Source organism: Babylonia areolata, chromosome 12 (assembly GCF_041734735.1).
Source record: "Babylonia areolata isolate BAREFJ2019XMU chromosome 12, ASM4173473v1, whole genome shotgun sequence".
Taxonomy (NCBI): domain Eukaryota; kingdom Metazoa; phylum Mollusca; class Gastropoda; order Neogastropoda; family Buccinidae; genus Babylonia; species Babylonia areolata.
In genome coordinates, this window is record NC_134887.1 from 25014792 (window position 1) to 25038040 (window position 23249).

The 23249-nt window shown below is 40.9% G+C and overlaps 1 protein-coding gene across 1 annotated transcript in view; it reads right to left on the bottom strand.

The window, feature by feature from the left end:
* Window positions 1–23249, bottom strand: part of LOC143288467 (dynein axonemal heavy chain 10-like) — a 180117-nt gene that overhangs the window by 119781 nt on the left and 37087 nt on the right. Inside the window, exons 19-30 of the mRNA XM_076596989.1 lie at window positions 15482–15670; window positions 14897–15057; window positions 13788–14019; window positions 13300–13554; window positions 12793–12951; window positions 11818–11934; window positions 11122–11224; window positions 8723–8901; window positions 8078–8446; window positions 4262–4495; window positions 2012–2134; window positions 504–737 (exon numbers count right to left, since the gene is read on the bottom strand). Of these exons, the coding sequence (XP_076453104.1) occupies window positions 504–737; window positions 2012–2134; window positions 4262–4495; window positions 8078–8446; window positions 8723–8901; window positions 11122–11224; window positions 11818–11934; window positions 12793–12951; window positions 13300–13554; window positions 13788–14019; window positions 14897–15057; window positions 15482–15670 (2355 nt within the window). The remainder of the gene's footprint in view (window positions 1–503; window positions 738–2011; window positions 2135–4261; window positions 4496–8077; window positions 8447–8722; window positions 8902–11121; window positions 11225–11817; window positions 11935–12792; window positions 12952–13299; window positions 13555–13787; window positions 14020–14896; window positions 15058–15481; window positions 15671–23249) is intronic.

The window sequence follows — 23249 nt, forward strand, 5'->3', positions numbered from 1 at the left end:
ACGGACAGGTGTGGGTTACTGTGCACCCACGACGTACGGCAAGGTCTTATTTCTTCAGTGAAACCATGGGTGCCTACACACCCACGACGTACAGCGAAGGGTTAGTTCGTACACAGAAACCATGGGTGCCTGCACACCCACGACGTACAGCGAAGGGTTAGTTCGTACACAGAAACCATGGGTGCCTGCACACCCACGACGTACAGCGAAGGGTTAGTTCGTACACAGAAACCATGGGTGCCTGCACACCCACGACGTACAGCGAGGGGTCATTCCTTCTTAGAAACCATGGGTTTCTGCACACCCACGATGTACGGCGCGCAAAATTTTAGGCGACGTACGGGAAAGGTTAAATAGTGATTTTTTATAAAACATGGCTGATTATAAATATTTTACCAATTTTATTCCTAAAAGATGGGAACCAAAATAAAAAAAGCTTTGAAAGCTGATGCTTAACATCATTTCAGTTACACAGGCCATGACAGCAGATAGTTGACACTTACTTTGATCATGTGTTCCTGTACACACTCTGGGTCGGAGCTGCCAAGGATGGACAACAGTTCATCATCAGAAATGAAGAAGAAGCGAGGGAAAGCATTTCTCTTTGCATCCAGATAATCATTCAGGGATTTCTGGCACTTTTCCAAGCCAGCACTCAAGTTCTGCAGGTCTGAAAGGCGGTTCTGGGCATGGCAGGACAGTTTGATCTGTGGGGTCTTGTGAGTGTCTGTCATGATCTGAGAGAACAGAATGTCAATCAACATAATCATCATGACTGTCAACTATGACTGTCACCAGTCTTTTAAAGCATACCAGTCTCAACTCTTCTGGAAGACAGACAGAGACAGTAAGGTGTGTGGGACAAAGTCTAACAGTTCAAAAGAATTTAGAACCAACAAAAAAAAGGAAAAATCTTTTTAACCCTTTCACTGCCAGGAAAATAAGATTTAAGTGAAATCTATTTGCCAGGGGGTTTTTTTATACAAAAAACGGGTATAAATTTTCAAAAAATTCTGTGCTCTTTGTTATTGGAGAAAGACCCATAAAAGTATATATTTTCTGAAAGGTTAATGAATAAAGAACACAAAACACATGATGTTTTCCCATTTTATATAATTTTAGTGACATGTTGTTGTTTTGAAATCAGTGTTTTGTTTTTTGTCACATTTTCAACTTGTTCATTACTAACATTAGTCAGGTAATTTGCACTAAAATATCATATTTTCTGGACAAATGGATATCTGCATACACAAAACCATACTAGAACAACCACAATAAAAAAAAAAATTAAAAAGAGATAGATATACAATGCACTGTGACTTCTCCAAGTGATAATGTGGATGTGAGGCCATGCCCCCTCAGTCTCCACCCCCCTCCCCTTCACCCTTCTCAAACAGTCACTTTATCCAGTTCTCATCAAACTGCGTTGGCTGAGTGCCAAGAAAATCGCTCACACTGTCCTGCTAATAATTCAGTCACTTTCTGTCATCTGCTAAGGTTTGCACAGCCGGCATCACTCACTGATAGTCGTATCTTGGCCACTCTCTTGATTGCTCCCCTTTATTTTCTATCAAATCGCCCTATAAATGTTCATCACTGTCTCCTTCGAGTTTACGCTTCAATTCCCCAAGCTAAAGCTACCAGCATTTTTGTCAACGAACTGAATGCAAAGCAGGGAAAAGTCAGAATATTTCGATGACGAGTTATCTCGTCATTGTGGCAGCGAAGCGAACATGCTTGCCATGATGAGTCATCTCGTCATATAGGCCGCCTAGGGGTTAAGTGTTGAATAAGTGCAACATACAGAAAGAATGACTTCCACAGATAATCATTTTAAGGACTGGTATAATAGAATTAACTTAAAAAGCAACAACATATATTTGAAACAGTTTCAGATCAGAATATTTTACAGAAACCTGGAATAAATTGAAAATGATGAATATGTTCACGCACCTGTTGCTAAACACATACACAAGAATATGCGCACACAGAATCACACACAGATTCTGACCTTTTTGAAAGTTTTGTCAATGGCATCAAATTTCTTTGCTTCCTCTGGAAGCTGGGAGCGGATGTCGCCTCCAATGAAAATGCCCTCCAAGTACATCCATTTCCTCTGCACCACCATCCACACCTGAAGGCATTCACATCACATCACATCAACATCACAAAGACATTCACATCACCTCACATCAACATCACAAAGACATTCACATTACCTCACATCAACATCACAAAGACATTCACATCACATCACATCAACATCACAAAGACATTCACATCACCTCACATCAACATCACAAAGACATTCACATCACATCACATCAACATCACAAAGACATTCACATCACCTCACATCAACATCACAAAGACATTCACATCACATCACATCAACATCACAAAGACATTCACATCACCTCACATCAACATCACAAAGACATTCACATCACCTCACATCAACATCACAAAGACATTCACATCACCTCACATCAACATCACATAGACATTCATGTCACCTCACATCAACATCACACAGACATTCACATTACCTCACATCAACATCACACAAACATTCACATCACATCACATCAAATCACATCAACATCACATAGATATTCATGTATCCTCACATCAACATCACATAGACATTCATGTCACCTCACATCAACATCACAAAGACATTCACATCACATCAACATCACAAAGACATTCACATCACATCACATCACAAAGACATTCACGTCACCTCACATCAACAGCACACAGACATTCACATTACCTCACATCAACGTCAAAAGGACATTCACGTCACCTCACATCAACATCACAAAGACATTTACATCACCTCACATCAACATCACATAGACATTCACGTCACCTCACATCAACATCACAAAGACATTCATGTCACCTCACATCAACATCACACAGACATTCACATTACCTCACATCAACATCAAAAGGACATTCATGTCACCTCACATCAACATCACAAAGACATTTACATCACCTCACATCAACATCACATAGACATTCACGTCACCTCACATCAACATCACAAAGACATTCATGTCACCTCACATCAACATCACAAAGACATTCACATTACCTCACATCAACATCACACAGACATTCACGTCACCTCACATCAACAGCACACAGACATTCACATTGCCTCACATCAACAGCACACAGACATTCACATTACCTCACATCAACATCACATAGACATTCACGTCACCTCACATCAACATCACAAAGACATTCACATCACCTCACATCAACATCACAAAGACATTCATGTCACCTCACATCAACATCACAAAGACATTCACATTACCTCACATCAACATCACACAGACATTCATGTCACCTCACATCAACAGCACACAGACATTCACATCACCTCACATCAACATCACATAGACATTCACGTCACCTCACATCAACAGCACACAGACATTCATGTCACCTCACATCAACATCACATAGACATTCACGTCACCTCACATCAACATCACAAAGACATTCATGTCACCTCACATCAACATCACAAAGACATTCACATTACCTCACATCACCTCACATCAACATCACACAGACATTCATGTCACCTCACATCAACAGCACACAGACATTCACATCACCTCACATCAACATCACATAGACATTCACGTCACCTCACATCAACAGCACACAGACATTCACATTGCCTCACATCAACATCACAAAGACATTCACGTCACCTCACATCAACAGCACACAGACATTCACATTGCCTCACATCAACAGCACACAGACATTCACATCACCTCACATCAACATCACATAGACATTCACGTCACCTCACAGCAACATCACATAGACATTCACGTCACCTCACATCAACATCACAAAGACATTCACATCACATCACATCAACGTCACATAGACATTCATGTCACCTCACATCAACATCACAAAGACAATCACGCCACCTCACATCAACATCACAAAGACATTCACATCACATCACATCAACGTCACATAGACATTCATGTCACCTCACATCAACATCACATAGACAATCACGTCACCTCACATCAATATCACCTCACAATCTCATTGCTCACATCAAAACAAACAATATTTCACATCAAGAGAACATGTAGAAACAATGGTTACCTATTGCAGACATGATTTTACAAGTTCTTTGAAATCTACCAAAACACAGAACAAGAAAGAGAGAGGATGGCAGAGTGCAGAAAGTGGTACAACTTACATCCAGCACTTCAGAAATGTGTGACAGTGACTTCTCCCAGTTCTGTACAGTGTTGAGGAAAGGTCCGATGTAGCGTGATGCTGACATACTCTGGAGATTCATTGAGGAGTCGTCCAAGTTCTGAAGGACATCATCCACCGCTCCAAGAATGTACCCACGGTTTGATGTGCCCTTCATGTAAGCCTGAACGTTGAACTTGATGTTGTTCCATGTCTCCTCCACTTCTTTGACACCCTGTAAACAAAGTACTCATCTTATATTATGACTAATCAATGTGTATGAATAGGAGGTTTTCACTGTAACATTGTGAACAATGATATAAATTTTGTTTACCAAAAAATCAGTTTATGCTGTAGCTAAATACAGCCGAGTTCAAGTGTTATATATGAATGTTTGCAACTTTAAATCAAGATAAAAAAGGAATGTTATGACAAGTTTTCGCAAGAACAACAATGAAATAATATCTAATCAAATGGAAATATTAGAAGAACAGGTCAGGTTTTATTCATATCTCTACAATTAGACAACACAAACAGATAAGGTTACACAAGCAATAGGCCATTTTATGAAAGATGAACAATTTACAAAGTTAGATAAAGATGAAGCATCATTGTGTGAAGGATTAATCACAGAAGAAGAGACCAACAATGCCTTGAAACAAATGAAAAACAGACCATCTCCAGGTAGTTATGGATTAAGCACAGAATTCATAAAATTCTGTTGGGTTAGATTTTTTTTTTAACTTGTAATTAATTATCTAATGAATCATTTGCAGACTAAGAAATGTCTTACACACAGAAACAGGGAATAATTAAACTATTACATAAAGGCAAATGATTACCACAAAATAATTTTAATAACTGGAGACCAATCACTCTAAAAAATAACTGGAGACCAATCACTCTAACGAAGGTAGACTATAAAATATTGGCAAAAGTACTTGCGAAGTGATTAGATAAAGTTATACATAGATTAATCAACCTGGACCAAGTTGGATATCTCAAAGGAAGAAACATTTCATCTATAATTAGATCAATGGATGATGTTATTGATTATTTGAATCATACAAATGATTCAGGATACCTCCTCGCTCTTGATTATTACAAAGCATTTGATTCAGTATCACAAGAATTTCTGTTGCATGCATTAAGAGTATTTGGATTTGGTAAGCTATTTATAAAATGGGTAAAGATCTGAAACAAAAATACATTTAGTAGTATCAATCATGGAGGATGGATTTCACAGCCATTTTCAGTTACAGGTGGCATCAGACAGGGATGTCCATTTTCACCCTTAGCTTTCATTTTAGCGGTAGAATTATTAGCAGTCAAAATTAGAAAAAGAAATACAACTGGAATAACACTTCCTTCTGATGGACAAACTAACAAACAAATTAAAAAAAGAAAAACAGTTAACAGATGACACAACTCTTTCTGAGCAACAAAGAAGACATGTTTTAAGTCTCAAGCATCATAAATGCTTTTTCCGCATTCTCAGGCTTGGTATAAAATCAAAAGAAAACAAAAGCCATGAAAATGGGAATAGGTTATGAAGACCAAAGTCTTCCTTTTGGAATACGGAAAGGATAAAGATATTAGGTATTTACTTTCAAAATGGTGTTAGAGCCCAAAACATCGAAAATAATTGAGATGGGAAACTAGAAAAGATAGTAAATCTTATTCAGATATGGAGTATTAGAGATCTTAGCATATATGGAAAAATATTTATTGTGAAATACTTTCTAGTCAGTCAGTTTACGTATATTATGCAATCAATTGGCTTACCAGACCATATCCTCATGAAAATAAACAGAATTATTTGAAAAATCTTTTAGTAAAGAAAATATACAAATAGAAAAGCATCTGAAAAAAATAAAAAGGAAGATAATGGAAGGGAATTATAATACAGGGGGATTAAGAATGGTAAATATGATTAGTTTATAGAAATTTATTATTTACAGCGGGTTGGGAAACTTTTCAACACGACAGACGAAAACTGGAGGTATATCCTGAAGTGGTATTTTAAACAATCTGGAAAATGGCCAAATATTCTTGACATGAATTGTAGATCTGAAAGATACTGGCAATACTGCAAACGATTTTTGGAGAAAAGTTATATATAGGTATTTCGAAAACAAACCAATAGGATTAAAAACTTCCAAAACCAACACCTATGGCACAATAGTCTCATACAATTTAAGAAGACTGTGCTATTTTTTCCTACTTGGTCTAAGACTGGAAGAGACAGAATGATGGATATAATGGACATAATTAAGAAAGAAAAAAAAGACCATACACACTGGAGGAAATCCAAAGCAAAGTATTGTAAAACCATGCTTTTACTCATTTTGAATATCATGCTTCAATGAATGTGATCCCGGCTGACTGGAATGAATGGATCAGACAGGCAGACACACAGATTCACTCTTTAACAAACAAAAGACACTTTGCAAACAACCTCAATGATAAACCAAAGGCAATTTCAAAGTACTTATACAATCAAACAAATAAAAGGACCAAGGAAATCCATGTGCCAATGGATTCTGGAAAAGGAAATCTGGTTTTGAATTAAATGAAAATGTCTGGCTAATCACCCATTTTGAGACAAAAGAAGAGTGTGTGGACTACAGTGGAAGATCCTCCATGACATATACCCAACAAACATTCTGCTGCACAAAATAAAAGTAACTGATGACAATAAATGCACAACATGCAAAAACGTGGTCAATTTTACTGAGCACTTCTTTTTTGACTGCCCAGACATCAATGTTTTTTTGAAAACGGTTGAATGTTACATATGCAGCAACATTGGGAGAAAAGTACAATTAACATTGTATGAAGTGTTTTTGAAGTCCAAAATAAAGAGATGCAAACTCACATTTTAAATACCATAACCAGGATGATACTAGTAGGAAAGATGTGAATTAGTATTGCAAAGAAAACAAAAAGATCAACTCCCATCTTTGTGATTTTTTAACAGCAGATCTCATATAGAAAAATATAATTCATATAGGTACAACACGAACATAATTCTTCTTCTGCTGTTTCCTCTTCTTCTTCATCTTCACCTACATTGCTATTATCATTATTATTATCATTATTATTATCATTATCATTATTATTATCATCATTATTATCATCATGATTTGTAGTAGTGGTGGTGGTGGAAGTGGTAGTAGTAGTATCAGTATTTAATTCAGTACTTTTATTTATTTACTTATTTTATCAATTTTTTAATGTACATAAAAAAAAAACAGCTGTATGCAAACACAAAAAGGAAGAGCTTAAAAGAGGAGTGGATGAAACAGTCGCAAGCAACACACATTAGGGTATAAAAAAAAACAACCGACATGTGTGAGCAATCAGTACGCATTAAAGATTGCAAAAAATGTCTATCATTAAAAAGGCACACACACCAAAAAAAAAAAGAAAAAAAAAAGTACGAATGGATCTGTGTCCATGCCCTTTATTTATCTTTATTTCCGAATGTGCTATTATTTTCTGTTGTTAATCTTTTTCATTCTTTTTATTTCTTTTTTTTTCCTTTTTATACTTTTTTTTTTGCCAATGAAGAAAGCCACACGCAGAGCACTTAACAACAACAACAAAGAGTGTGCTCCATGACTTGCATGCAACTGATGCCAAAGAAAAAAAAAAGTGATTGAACTTAGGAACGATTAATCTCAATTCTGGTACAAGGAAGCAAAATAATAATCGCTATCAATGGAAAAAAAACAACAACTCCAAAACCTAGTTCAGTAATACATATAAGCTTTGTGACACACATTTCAAAACCTGCAGAAAGCAGCTGACTGACCTTTTCAATACCCATTTCTTTGCTGGCACAGGTGACTATTTCACTGATGGTTTCCTGGTAACGGTGTAACTCCATGGCAAAAATGTTGGCCAGTGTGAAAGTCTCTGGGTTCATGTCAAATTTCTGTCCTGTTTTGGTCATCAGCTCTTTCCAGTGACGCTCTCTGAGTGCTTCATGTTTCAAGTCCACAAAGAGAGGCAGGGAGTCACGGAACTCCTTCATCTTTTCATCCAAGGAGCGACCAGCAGCCATTTGGCGGACGTCCTTGGGCAGTTTCCGCAGCTGTTTGAGGAAGCCTTCGATGCCATCCTGCAGGAGCTGGATGTTGAGGTTGGCCCACAGGGTCTCTGACCACTGCTCTCTGGCACTCTGGGGAAAACATAACTGGCTGTGATGCACAAACAATACAGAGAAACAATACCTTCAACAGTCTTATGACTTTCCACAAATGATACATCAAGATAAAAGGCACCTGATTTATGACCAGTAATAATTAAGATTTCTGACATTATACAAATTTATAAATAACATACAAAACATATAATAGAAGGGCTTGTGCATGTATGAACACACACACACACACACACACACACACACACACACACACACACACACCCCTCAGTGTTTCCAATGGTTGGAACCCACCTTCTGTTCAATGTAGATCTCATAAATCTGCTCCAGCCCTTTCATCTCTTTCTGTACTTTGAGCAGTTCAGGGTACATAGTGATGGGCAATTCAAACAGCTTCTCTGCATTGGTCAGCTCCTGGCGCTGTGCTTCCAGCTCTGCCACTTCTTCCTGGTACTTCTTCATCAGCTCCACACCTGACCCACACATCATCACACCTGACACTGCATCACCTGCTGTTTGCTGCACAGCACTATATAGACTCCACACCTGACCCACACATCATCACACCTGACACTGCATCACCTGCTGTTTGCTGCACAGCACTGTACAGACTCCACACCTGACCCACACATCATCACACCTGACACTGCATCACCTGCTGTTTGCTGCACAGCACTATATAGACTCCACACCTGACCCACACATCATCACACCTGACACTGCATCACCTGCTGTTTGCTGCACAGCACTATATAGACTCCACACCTGACCCACACATCATCACACCTGACACTGCATCACCTGCTGTTTGCTGCACAGCACTATATAGACTCCACACCTGACCCACACATCATCACACCTGACACTGCATCACCTGCTGTTTGCTGCACAGCACTGTACAGACTCCACACCTGACCCACACATCATCACACCTGACACTGCATCACCTGCTGTTTGCTGCACAGCACTATATAGACTCCACACCTGACCCACACACCATCACACCTGACACTGCATCACCTGCTGTTTGCTGCACAGCACTATATAGACTCCACACCTGACCCACACACCATCACACCTGACACTGCATCACCTGCTGTTTGCTGCACAGCACTATATAGACTCCACACCTGACCCACACACCATCACACCTGACACTGCATCACCTGCTGTTTGCTGCACAGCACTATATAGACTCCACACCTGACCCACACACCATCACACCTGACACTGCATCACCTGCTGTTTGCTGCACAGCACTGTACAGACTCCACACCTGACCCACACATCATCACACCTGACACTGCATCACCTGCTGTTTGCTGCACAGCACTATATAGACTCCACACCTGACCCACACATCATCACACCTGACACTGCATCACCTGCTGTTTGCTGCACAGCACTGTACAGACTCCACACCTGACCCACACATCATCACACCTGACACTGCATCACCTGCTGTTTGCTGCACAGCACTATATAGACTCCACACCTGACCCACACATCATCACACCTGACACTGCATCACCTGCTGTTTGCTGCACAGCACTGTACAGACTCCACACCTGACCCACACATCATCACACCTGACACTGCATCACCTGCTGTTTGCTGCACAGCACTATATAGACTCCACACCTGACCCACACACCATCACACCTGACACTGCATCACCTGCTGTTTGCTGCACAGCACTGTACAGACTCCACACCTGACCCACACATCATCACACCTGACACTGCATCACCTGCTGTTTGCTGCACAGCACTGTACAGACTCCACACCTGACCCACACACCATCACACCTGACACTGCATCACCTGCTGTTTGCTGCACAGCACTGTACAGACTCCACACCTGACCCACACATCATCACACCTGACACTGCATCACCTGCTGTTTGCTGCACAGCACTATATAGACTCCACACCTGACCCACACACCATCACACCTGACACTGCATCACCTGCTGTTTGCTGCACAGCACTATATAGACTCCACACCTGACCCACACACCATCACACCTGACACTGCATCACCGACTGCTTGCTACACAGCACTGTACAGAAGATGATCTGCCTTCTGACAAACATCAAGTTTCAAGTTTCAAGTTTAAATTATCCTTTCACTCCAACTGGAGTATGGAGGATTACTGCAAAATAATCTTTTCATGCCCAGAACAAACATTTCCAAATACACAACAATGTCACATAAAAGTTGAGAAAACACAAATGTCTTTTGACTCCAAAAGTATAGCTAGGCAACATTTGCAAATCTAATTATCTTACAGCTAAAATGACTTTTTTGCCTCCTTTGAGCATATTACAAAAATTAAAAAGATGATCAGCCTTCTGACAAACATCACAGTGCATACTGTATAGTATTATAGTGCACAGCCGCTTGGCTGCTCCCTCCCGCTAACATTTTTTCTTTGAGTTTGTACTTTATGCTTCCTTTCATAACATAATCTGGCATCCAAGTCCAACAGATACAGGCATCTGCAGTGTTGGTTAGGTAATTTGAACAAAACTTTCAAAGACGCACATGTAAAGTGTCTGAGTGTGCAGTACAAGTCTTCCCACTGAGCTCATAGCATATTCAACTCTGGGTTGGATCCAGTGTGAGGGCTGAACAATCTCATGAAGAAATGACTGATGGGATTGGCCATGCAGCAGGTGCCAGCGGCCTACCTTTGTCCAGGTCTCCCCCCACAGCACCGGGCCCTTCCAACATGAAGCGGTCAGAAAAGGCCTCCAGCTCCTTGCGGAAGTCTTTGATCTGGTCTTGGGTAATCTGTCATAAACAATACACATCATGTGATACAGCCACCAGACTAGAAAGGGAATCAGTAAAACAACCAACACTATTGTAGCACAGTTATTGCACACATTTAGGATGTATCATTAGCTTTCAGTATGTATGGTTTACAATATTGCTGCATATTAATTTACTCATATACCCTCTTCAAAGAACAGCAATCACAAACAAATATTAAGTTACAGGTTTCCCAGTCTTCCAGTTATCTGAGATGACAAGAAACAGGCCACATGGAACATATCGTATAATGCATTATTGGTGACAGTACTTATTCACATAAGTACACTGTGTGTGTTCTCTATGTGTGCACATATGCATGGCTCTGTGTGTGTGTGTGTGTGTGTGTGTGTGTGTGTGTGTGTGTGTGTGAGTGTGTGTGTTCACATGCTCATGTCTAATATGCACAGATGTAAGCAAGCATCCGTGTCTAAATATATATATGTGTGTGACAATGTATTTATATATATATATATGTGTGTGTGTGTGTGTGTGTGTGTGTGTGTGTGTGTGTGTGTGTGTGTGTGTGTGTGTGCATACAAGGCTTTTAGAACAGTACCAGGAAAACTTACCTCAGTGAATTTGCGTTTGACCACCACTAGACTGGCATCAATGTTTTTGGACTTGAGAACCAGGTCATCCCACATCTGAGGTAGTTTCTCCACCAGCAGCTTCTCTTCTTCTGTCACCTGGACACATCAATCAGACATGCTCTCCATGTTTAGTATTCTATCTAAAACACAAAAATAGGAAACCTACAAGCTGCCATAGAAACTATTGAAGCAAAAAAAAAAAAAAAAAAAAAAAAAAAAAAATCTATGTCAGTGTCCCTCCAATCTGAAATAAAAAAAAGAAAAATAACCAACAACAACATCAAAATTCAGAACAAACATCAGTTGACACCCATTTCCATGTCTATCTGTCTGTCTCCCTTTGTCTCTCTCTCCCTCTCTTTCTCATTCATATTCAGAATATTTACAGATGCATCTGTATGTCTATTATGCTTATAATGCAAACACATATTTGTCTATATGTATACAAATATATGTTTCTATTATCTATTGGGTATGCAGTGTATGTGTACATGCATATGTAATATATGTGTGGGGGTTTACCCTGCCTTTATTTCTATTATCTTATCCAATTTTTTGTTTTGTTTTTATCTATCTGTTCTTTTTGCCCTGATGGCTGGATGTAAAGAAGCATACATGCTTTACCACTTCCCTCTTTAAACAAATCTATTGTTATCCATGTCTGATCTTTTGTTTACCTCTTTCCTGTAACTGAGACTATCAAACTTCCCTTTTCTTAGTTTTGCATACATTTATGTTTGAATTTATATCAGTATATCCATTATCAGCTGCTTGTGTTTATTTGATGAGAAAATGTAGGACAAGGTTTTGACCCTTATGAACGATTAGAGTGTTGACTATAAAAAAAACAACACCACAATATATAATGGATACTTCAAATTTAAGAACAATAGAAATCTTGTCATTCATATATCATTCATATCAAGTGTTGAAAAAGTGAAAAGTTTCCCTCACCTCAATGCCATACATGGACAGGGTGCGGTACTTCTCTGTGATGTCACGAATGCGGTTCTCCACATCCAGAGAGATGGTCTTGATCTCAGAGATGGTGGACAGCACAAACTTCAGATCATCAAGTCGGGTTGGTGACTGCTCAAGGTCATCAGATTTGTCCTGACAAACACACATTTCTCTGTTGCTTAATAAAAGACAACGCTTGACAATGGAAAAAAAATTAAGGAAAGAAACCATGTAATTATATTTCAATCTGATAACACAGATAAACAGATACAGGAAACCAGCCTTTAGTGTACTCTTCTACCAGACACAAATTAAGGTGAAAACATAGAATTCACTCCAACTGTGACAACTAGACAGAAGACATACTCCTAAACCAGGCTCCTCGATATCAACCATCCATTTTTCTTTTTCCACACATAATACAAATGCAGGAGCTCCAGTGTCACTATGAAGAAAAAATGCATGGCACACACACTTTCCTGATGATTGTGCAGTACTCACATCAAGCATGTCTCTGAGACCAAAGAGGTTTTCTTTGGCAGAGTCCCTGAGGATTTTGCCCAGCACGGACTCCCACTGCTTGGCATGGTTGACAACTGAGGAAGCCAGCTGGGTCATGGAGAGGCGGATACAGTCCTGGTCTTTGGTGGTGGGCTGCGACTCCACCTCATCCATCATCTTGTTGTAGTACTGAAGGCGGTCATCAAACCACACCACTGATGGCTCCTTCTGGAACCACTTCTCAGCCAGCGCTTGCTACAACACAAAATCCAGCAATGAAAATAATCATATATCCCTGAATTATATCAAGCCATGTCACATATATATTATACACCATTAATAACATCATATCATATCATATCATATCATTTCTAAAACTGTGTAAGCTGCAGTCTCTGATTCTATGAGAAAAAGGTACACATGCACACACATACACACACTTCTACACAAATGTCCATGCACACAAAAACAAGCATGGCATACTATACCTTTTCACTTTTCCAGATACTTCTGTACTTTTTCCAGCGGTTTAGATAGCGTGTCAAGGTGGTCAAAGTGTTCTTGATGTTTGCAGTTATAGTCTGGACAAGTTCAATGATTTCTTGATTCGCTGAGATGTCAGTGAAGAAAGTGAACACAAACAGTTCATCCTCTCCTTCCACTTTCTGGGGCGGACTTTCCTTGCAGCTGCCGTTCATCCAGCGCACAAAGAGCTTGGTTCTGTACAAAACATTGCAATATTTAATCCTTTATATGTCACCTGCAGACACACTTATAGCCAGTTTGTTCACATGAATACGCATATCTATATATATCTACATCTATATATCTATATCTATATATAACACAAGATAAATCCTGGGCTTGCTGGCACCACTCCATGAAAATCATTCCACAGGGGTAGATTCCCGAAAGAGAACAACAAAAAATGGTAAATAAACTCCAAAGATAATAATTGTCCTCCTTTCTTCTGCTCTCAAATGTTCTCCCATAGGGCTTCACCATGACAGCGTCTTGTCTGTGACATACATACAGATACATACATACATATACATATACATATACATACATACATACATATATATATATATATATATATATATCACCCATACATCATAACCAGAATATAATGCACACTAAATTAACTGCTAAAAATGACTGCGACAGGTGATTATGACTAAATTATGGCCTATACTGAATAAAAGAAAAACCAAAAATAGGTTCACATGATGGTTGAAACTGAAACAATTTCAGTAACATGTTCACACACTCTAGCCAATTGAACTAATCACATGATGTGTGCACAGGATGACTGTTGTTTTGAATGTACTGACATGCACACTGACTATGATTTTAGACAGTTATATAAGTTGTATTTAATACTAAAACTGACTGGGTTATGAATAAGGCACTCTACATTATAATGCAAGAAAAAAGTATCAGCTTAGTCTGAGAATCATAGTGTTTGGTGCAGACAGGGGTTTTGAGATAACAGACACCAGAAAAAACCAACCTCTTTCTCCATGTGAGTAATATGTCAGTAAAATTTGAAAGTTAGGTAAAGACAGACATGAATAATGTGCAGACAACCACCTACCCATCCACAGCATCACGCACACACTGCAGGGTGAGTTTGTAGACCTCGTTGGCCTGAGGATGTAGCACAACATCAGGAGCAGCCAGCAGTGTGTCCACCTGGAACAGTGCCTTGCTGCCAGTCAGCTGGTTGTTGAAACGGTTCAGGTTGGTGATGATCAGCTGTGAAAACACAACACATTTCATGCCATCAAGTGTTCACAGAATCTATTTTTACACATTCATGAAAATTACATCACACACTTCATGCACAAATCATTTTTAGGCTGGTCCTGACTTGGTTCATGCTGCTTACATCTGGACAACAGTACCATGCACACACAACCCATCAGACATTTCCCTGAGATGTGACAAACTGCACTGTTAATCACAACAGGTTTTAGCACACCATTTTTCCCTCCTCCCTCACCATCTAAAAAATATTAATAAATTGAGGGAAGGGTGTTGTGCTGCAGCAGTAACATATTATTTTGCAATGTCGTTTTAGTGTGTATACCACTTTTTTGTTTGTTTCAGACTGCTAATTATCATACAATTGTTGTAAATTGAGCATGTTTTTGTCACAAAGTACAAGTAGTTGAGCTACCTTGGTGAGTGATTGGAAGACCTTTTTCTCCCAGTGTGTGTAGTACTGGTGCAGCTTGGGAGACTTGCCCGTGTTGGTGTGAGCCACAAGGCCCTCCATCTTGGTCAGCAGGGGACCAATGGCATGGTACTTCCGTGCCAGGATTTCAAAGTCTTTGGCTCGCTCACGCTCTATGTGCTCAAAGAACTCCTGCATCAAAGGTATCACATCAAGGATGTTACATGTAAGCATCTTAAAAAGACAGAAAAAAAACATGTTAGTGTAGCCGGGTTGGCTACAATCTTCATTGGGCCAGCTTAGCAGATGACTTTTGTGACTCGCCGAAGGTTACCAAGGAAGTTGTAAATCTGTCACAAGTTATCTCCCTTTACAGGGAACCGTATGATGATTTTTATCAATTTGTTAAATTATAAACACTTCCTTATAGATGAGATTATAGTTTTTATGTTATTGGTCTTCAGAAAGATCATACTTCTCAACTGTAATGATATCATTTGGCCAGGTAGCCTATAACTCTTTTAAACTAATATTTATGTGAATGAATTTTGGCGCGATCTTCGAAATCCACTCAGTTGAAACATATAAAATACCTTGTTTTCCATAAATCGATATAGTTGCCGTGGAATTTAGATTGTGCATTAAAATGTAAATGATTAAGCTTTCTTCTCGTGTGTCGCTTTCCGTGTACACAGTTACAGGCATGCGATAGTACGAAATGTCTGACAGTATTTCGGCCCCACAAAACTATCTCTTCTTCAAGCCATTGGAATTCGTCAGTTCTGATTTGAGCAAAATACGTTTTTACAATACCTAAACATTTTTATAGCGTGTCTTGCAGATGTTTGCATTTCTGTTATCAGTCTGATTCATATCATACATGTATAGTTGTGTTGTAGTTGGTTTAAACGAAGTATTTCATTGTCGATCACAAGTGCCAAAAGCACCGCCAAGCGGTGCCGACACGGGAGCTGTCCGTTGAGTTTTCTCTTGAATTTTGACATAAAAAATCTTTACTCTAGAAGCAGATTCTATAGATGATTTTCATATAGTTGGAAATTCAGGATTTTCAGTTACTTAACTGTTGCAATTATATTACATATCGCGACGTTTTAATTGTTGTACAAAAATGATACATGAACTCGTTAAAAGCTCATTCATTCAGTGACTCTTTTTGTTTACAGTTTTTAACTACATTATTTTTGTAGAAAATAGTTTAGCTTAAGAAAATGCTCATCTCTTGTAGTTTTGTGTGATATATAATATGTCTATGTTAGTTCCCCGAGCCGAAAGTCAGAAGCCGCTAAATTTGGTCAAACAAACACAAGCTTGGCCCCTCAAGGCTCACGGAGGGCCAGTTTCGTGAGTCGCTTCGCAGCGCTGGCTTTGCGGTTCGGCGGAACAGAATATAAGGAGTGAGTGAGTGCCAGACAAATAGAGAACTCTCCTGGTCTGGAAAAATGAGAGAATAAAAGAAGAAAAACCAGCGCACCGCCTTTCCGAGTCTACCTTGCCTGGCTGCAGCTCTCTTCTGCAAACACCTTCTACCTGTCTTCACCTTCTCTAACACCACCTTACCACCCCGTCACATTAGCATCTTTGACAATAAATTATAAATGGCCACAAATGTCATTCAGTTGGTTATTAAATATAGTTTCCAAAAGAACAAAATGGATTCAACTACCTCATGATTCAGCATTGACTACAGTCATTGTCGCCTGGTTTTGTTCACAGACATTAGTCATTGTTGCTTGGGTTTTTGTTTTGTTTTGTTTCTTTCCTATTCTTATTCTTACTCTGTACATATTGTATGAGACCTTCACACTGAGTGAAAAACATAATGGCTTTTCTATGATTTGAGTCCTATCTTAAAATGCATTGCTATAGATGAGTGAAATCCGATGAAAAATCCCCAAAGTGTATTAAGATTGATGACCCATTACTTGGCAGAATTTTGCTAATCCTTGCAAATGTATACACCAATGTAACTTCCATACTAAACAGAAGAAGTTCCTATTTGAACTAAAAATGACGAAATGGCTGCTATTCAGTGTGTCAATGTCTGAAGAAAGTGCTAAGTTATTTAATAAGAAATGAAAATATAACAGTAACATGACAGTGGAAACATTTTTAGCTTCTTTATATTTTTGTGCCCTTCTAAGAGGAGCATTGTCATTATAATTTGACTGTGTGGAAAGAACTTATTTTCTCCTAATTTATGCTCAATTTGGTATCAACAGATAACATTTCAATAGAAAATAAATTCATTAAATAAAGTTTACCACAGACAGACATGCACAGACATACATACACAGAGACACATGTATAGCTGAAACACATGGACTCATGTAGTGTGTAAACATATATGGCATCCACTGTTAATACAAGGCAGGGATGTCAAAATCTTATTCCCTCTCTTTAACTTCCTGGTATCAGTTGACAAGACCCTTTTCACATGAGACAGTTCTTGAAGTTTACAAACCAAGACTCTGCTTTCCACTGTTTTTCATGGACTACCACACCTAATAGTCAACCGGCATTAAGTATGACAGTATGGGTACTAACCTTCATTTTCAGGTAAAATACATACTGAAAACAGGGTTTGCTATATTCTTGTGGCTTTATATTTTTCGATGTTCCAAAACTTGTTATGAAAAAAAATGCATATGACAATCAATGAGTCAAAGACTATTCTCCTTTTTACATGTGTGATGGGGTGGTAAGGTGGTGTTAGAGAAGGTGAAGACAGGTAGAAGGTGTTTGCAGAAGAGAGCTGCAGCCAGGCAAGGTAGACTCGGGAAGGCAGTGCGCCGGTTTTCTTCTTTTATTCTCTCATTCTTCCAGATCAGGAGAGTTCTCTATTTGTCTGGCACTTTGCTCACTCCTGATATTCTGTTCCGCTGAACCGCAAAGCCAGGGCCGCGAAGCGACTCAGGAAACCGGCCCTCTGCAAGCCATGAGGGGCCAAACTTGTGTTTGTTTGACCAAATTTAGTGGCGTCTGACTTTCGGCTCGGGGAACTAACACAGACATATTACATATCACACAAAACTGCAAGAGACGAGCATTTTCTTAAGCTAAACCATTTTCTACAAAAATAATACAATCAAAAACTGTAAACAAAAGGAGTCACCGAATGAAAGGAAATTTTCTATCTAAAATTACGTTTAAATAACATACTTACCGTGACCCAACTAGTGCAGACTCCGGCAGGGGTCTAACATTCCTGCCTGTGCAAACTACTATCTGCCTATGCGGAGAAAATGAAACTACGGCCGATAACCTCCCGGAAGTAGGTAACCTCCCCTTTGTCCCGCTGGCTAACGCCCTCTTTTGACGGCAATATGCCATCACCAGCGCAGCGAGCAGGGAGAACAGGAAGCGGGGAGGACGGGAGGGTCTTAAATTTGGGTCACGGTAAGTATGTTATTTAAACGTAATTTTAGACAGAAAATTTCCTTTTAATTACACATACTTAACCGTGACCCAACTAGTGCAGAATAGCGCGACAAGGTGGAGGGCTCACCTGTTCTACCGTCTGTTTGCTGTGATGGCCTGTTGTGCAACTACCACAGAAGCGATGCCTCTTAAGCCATCATCCCGTAGGTGTGCGACGTCTCTCTGGTAGAAGTCGATGAGCCATCATCCCTAAGGCGACAGATGTCCCTCAAGTAGAATTCGACGAAGTAGAGTGTACTGTGCCACCTAAGGATATTGGTGCGGGCAAAGAAGACCGAAGTCCGCAGTCGTATTGTGGGGGAGGTCTGTGGACCACAGCTGTGCTGATAAATGTAGGGCAAAGAAAATCAGGTCGGTGGGTTGAATCCACACTTTACTGAGAGCCCTTCGAATCAAAGGAAGGGAAGGAAACATGTACCCTTATAGGGTTGTCTCATTTGAGCGCGGTTGAGCGTCAATGCAAGGAGATGCACATGTGGTTTGATCTGATGATTCCACATCGGATGTGGGCCGATAGTGGAAGTGATTTTTGGTTTTGAGGGAAACTGTGGCACGAGACAGAGGTAGGTTGCCATGTTGGGCTTGCCTTAGGCATGACAGCCAGATCTGTAGAGCTCCTCCATGCGAGCTGACAGGCAATGGGTGCTCCCCCCACCACTTTTTTGTCATTGCCAAAAAATGACAGCACTGGTATGTTGCCAATGCATAGAATGGCAGACATTTGGCAACAAAAGACTTGATGTCCCTGGTGCCTCTGGGACAGGGTTGTGTAATTGCCCAGGTAGGTATCATCACGAAGGGGCTTACGGAAGGCTTGGTGGCTTCTCTGCCTGAGTGTGGCATGCTGGAGCCACCTGCAGATAGTTGTCGGTGGTCAATGGCTGGGTTGGATCAGGCTGTGGAAGTGCGTTTCATGCGCCCACATGTCACTCAGTCTCATTCTGTGGTGGAATACCAAATGGAAGAGGGTTTCCATGGGGAAAATTTTTTGCTGAAGGTTCTTTAGTGAGAAAGGGGACCAGATCCATGACAGGCCTCTGGCTGTGTATGGTGCGCACTGAGTCTGGGATGGAGCTGGGCGGGGGCAGGGAGGTAAGTGGCTCAAGATGTGTTGAACTGGCTATTTACATCAAAGCACTGATCTGACATACGTTTCCAATATGGCCAACTGCAAAGTGAGAGCTGTATTATCAGTGGTTTCTTAATTGCAAAGGGAAATCATTTGCAGCTTAGCCTTTCATGAATGACTATGTCTCTCAGACTGGAAGTCAAATTGCACTGGGACTTAGTGCTGTAGCCTTGGGCCTAACTAACCATTGGGATCCGTCCTAAGGCCCTCTTGATCGAGGGACTGGGGATGCAACTTAGGCAAAACACTCTCTACTAGAAATTGTATAATCGAATTCCAGCCCAAATAGTTGGAACAGCAGTTGCCTCCTCTGCTGTTCTGATGGTGACTGTCGTACACGACTGATTATCATATATTGTTCCTAGGAGGGCACCAATCAGCATGGGTAAATCAGGAAACAGCTGCTGTGTGCTTGAGGGATGAAGGTGTCCACCATGCAGGTTATACTGCAATGTAAGGGAGCCGGAAAGAGTTGACGGGGTCTTGTGGTGCAACCATGTGTCTGAAAGGCATGGTGCTTGCTTCCGAAGTGACAACCAAGTCATCCTCTGACAGGCCCTTGACTGAAGGCTGGGGCTCCATGATGGGATAGCCTGCCTAGGCTAGAAAACCCCTGGAAGTGTCTCATTGGAAAGACAGAGCTTGAGAAGGAGTGGCCATCTGTAACCACAGCAGTGGTTGTGTGTTGAGGCTGAAAGGATCGGGCAGGGAAGACCAAGTGCAGAAAGTGCTTTCAAACGCCAACTGTTTGAGACGTTGATGCTGGATCTCTGTTCAAGCAAGGTGATGGGGCGAACTGATGTGCTTGAATGCGGCATCTGCCGTGCTGGTATGAGTGGGCAGTAAGGTACACCCCTGTGGCTAATGGACGGTTCGTTGTGCTCTGTGAGACGCATCCGTCCTCGTCAATAAGCCTTTCTCCCAAATGTAGAGGAAAACAATTATGACCCAGGCCTTCTGCTACTAGAGAGGAGTGGAAGAGATGGGCTTAGGGTGATTGTCTTCTGCCCAGTGGGCAGTTTTGGGTCCGCAAAAATTTTGGGAATCAAAGATTGACACCCCTTCATGGGAAGGCTGGCTAGGATGTAGAGCCCGTGTGGCGCTGTTGTCACAACCACAGTGGTGCAAACAAAAGGTTGTTGTTGGCAAGGGAGGGAAGAAGGGATGCCTTACAAACTGAGAAGGAATGAAGGGCATGTGTGTCCGGAGTGGCACCTCTAAGTTGGACTGCCTCATCCCTCCTTGTGCCAAGTTAGGGCATCTCCAGCCCTATGGTTGATTGTTGTAGGCAAATGAGTTGGGTTGCCTTGTCCCTCCTTGCGCCAAGCGAGGGCATTCTTAGCCCTGTGGGTGGGAAGGGGGTGTGTGGGTCCCTAAGGACCAGCCACTACTAAAATGTGAAGGAGCATACATTCAGGCGTGAATGAGGTAGTTTTGTCTGAGTGCAGTCGTCCTCCGAAAGCGAGGTAGGGATGAATTTATGAAAATGAATACATACATGTGCAAAGGGAATATAAACTTCCATCAACTCAAGTATTGATGTCAGAAATATGCCAATGACAAGGGATCGAAACACAAGAAATAAGCGGCTGTATAAGCATACGTGTAGCGTGCACAGATATAGCCAAGTAAATGGGTAAGTGTGCATAATCAGTAATGGAAAGGACTCTGTGTATGCACCTAAATATGAGATGTACATACACATATGAATAAAGTGCAAGTATTTAGGCGCAGAGAGTTCAGGGCATTGTGGACAGAAGGCTGCAAATGCAAGTGTGCCTATATTGCTATGTAGGGAATCTCAATGAATAGATGTCAATGAATAGAGATAGAAATATAATTGTACATGTTAATAAGAGAGTTGTCTGAACCTATCCCATAAGCGCACACGCATGTGTATTCTGAGGGATAAGTATACATCTATAAGTGAATACATGTAGCAAGATATCTCATAGATATATATGTGTATATGTGTGTGTATATGTATACGTATATACATACACACACACATATACATACACACAAACACACATATATACATACACATATATATACATATATATGGGCTTTTTTATGTATATATATATATATACATACATACATACAAACATCTATATATACATATATATAGCTATATATATATATATATATATTTCGTGATTGTTGATTGTGATAAAAATCAAAAGGACAGAAGGGGAAATATTGTGATTTATTTCCTGTTATTGTGCATCACAAGAAGAGAATGGTTATAAGACTGGTTGCCTGCAGAGGGCTGTGTGCCTGTGTGGGGGATGAAGAACCCCAAAGTTCAGTCGCCAATAGCCTGAGAAACAGCAAGAAAGGTGTAGTTGCTGTGCAAAGATGTGTAAAGTCCATGAATGGGCATGAGGACCCAATGAGAATTTGAAGAAACATCACTGGTGGACAGCACAGGGGGCAGGAGTGACGTGCTGTGTCGGTTACAAATGCGGAGTTGTCTCCCTTGGCGCCGATATTCGGCAAAAAGGATGGTGTCTTTAGAGCACATATCCCCCGGTGTGACGTTTCCTCGCTGTAGAGGGAGGAGCGTCATGCTGCGTGCGTGAGTCCGTGGTTCTATGCCACCTTAACCGATAATAATAATGTCCCTTAGTGCTGTGGGCATCCCGAACCGAATCGGTCGCCATCGGACGCGAGACGGTGGGGACATGTGGCATAATGGCACCGTAACCAGACAAGATCGGCCCGAGCACTGCCAAGTGGCAGAATCGAGTTATCAAGAGGCACTCCGACATGGAATTGCCGATATTAGTCTGGGTAACAGTGGAGATATGCAGTGGGGCAGAAAAAACTGTCACTGCCGAAGTTCAATGGGCTGTGCACGCATCTGCTCTGCGCGCAAGGGGTGGAGCAGGCGCTAGATGTGGCACCAGTGCATAATTGCCGCAGCAAGTTCCCAATGGGTTGCTGGTTGTTTGGTTGAGCAGCTTGCTGAGACGCCATTAGTGGATGGGAAACAGCAGCAACCGGCAGTGTGGTAAATGGGGTCATCACCGCAAAGCTTGAAGGGACCGAGCACGCACCTGCACTGTTGGCGAGGAGCCGTGCCGGTAAAGGGAAGTAACTGCGGTGGTCACCGGCAAGGGTGCCGAAGCAGGAGTTGTCTCCCTTGGATCGGAAAATCGGACAAGGGGAGGGTGCACA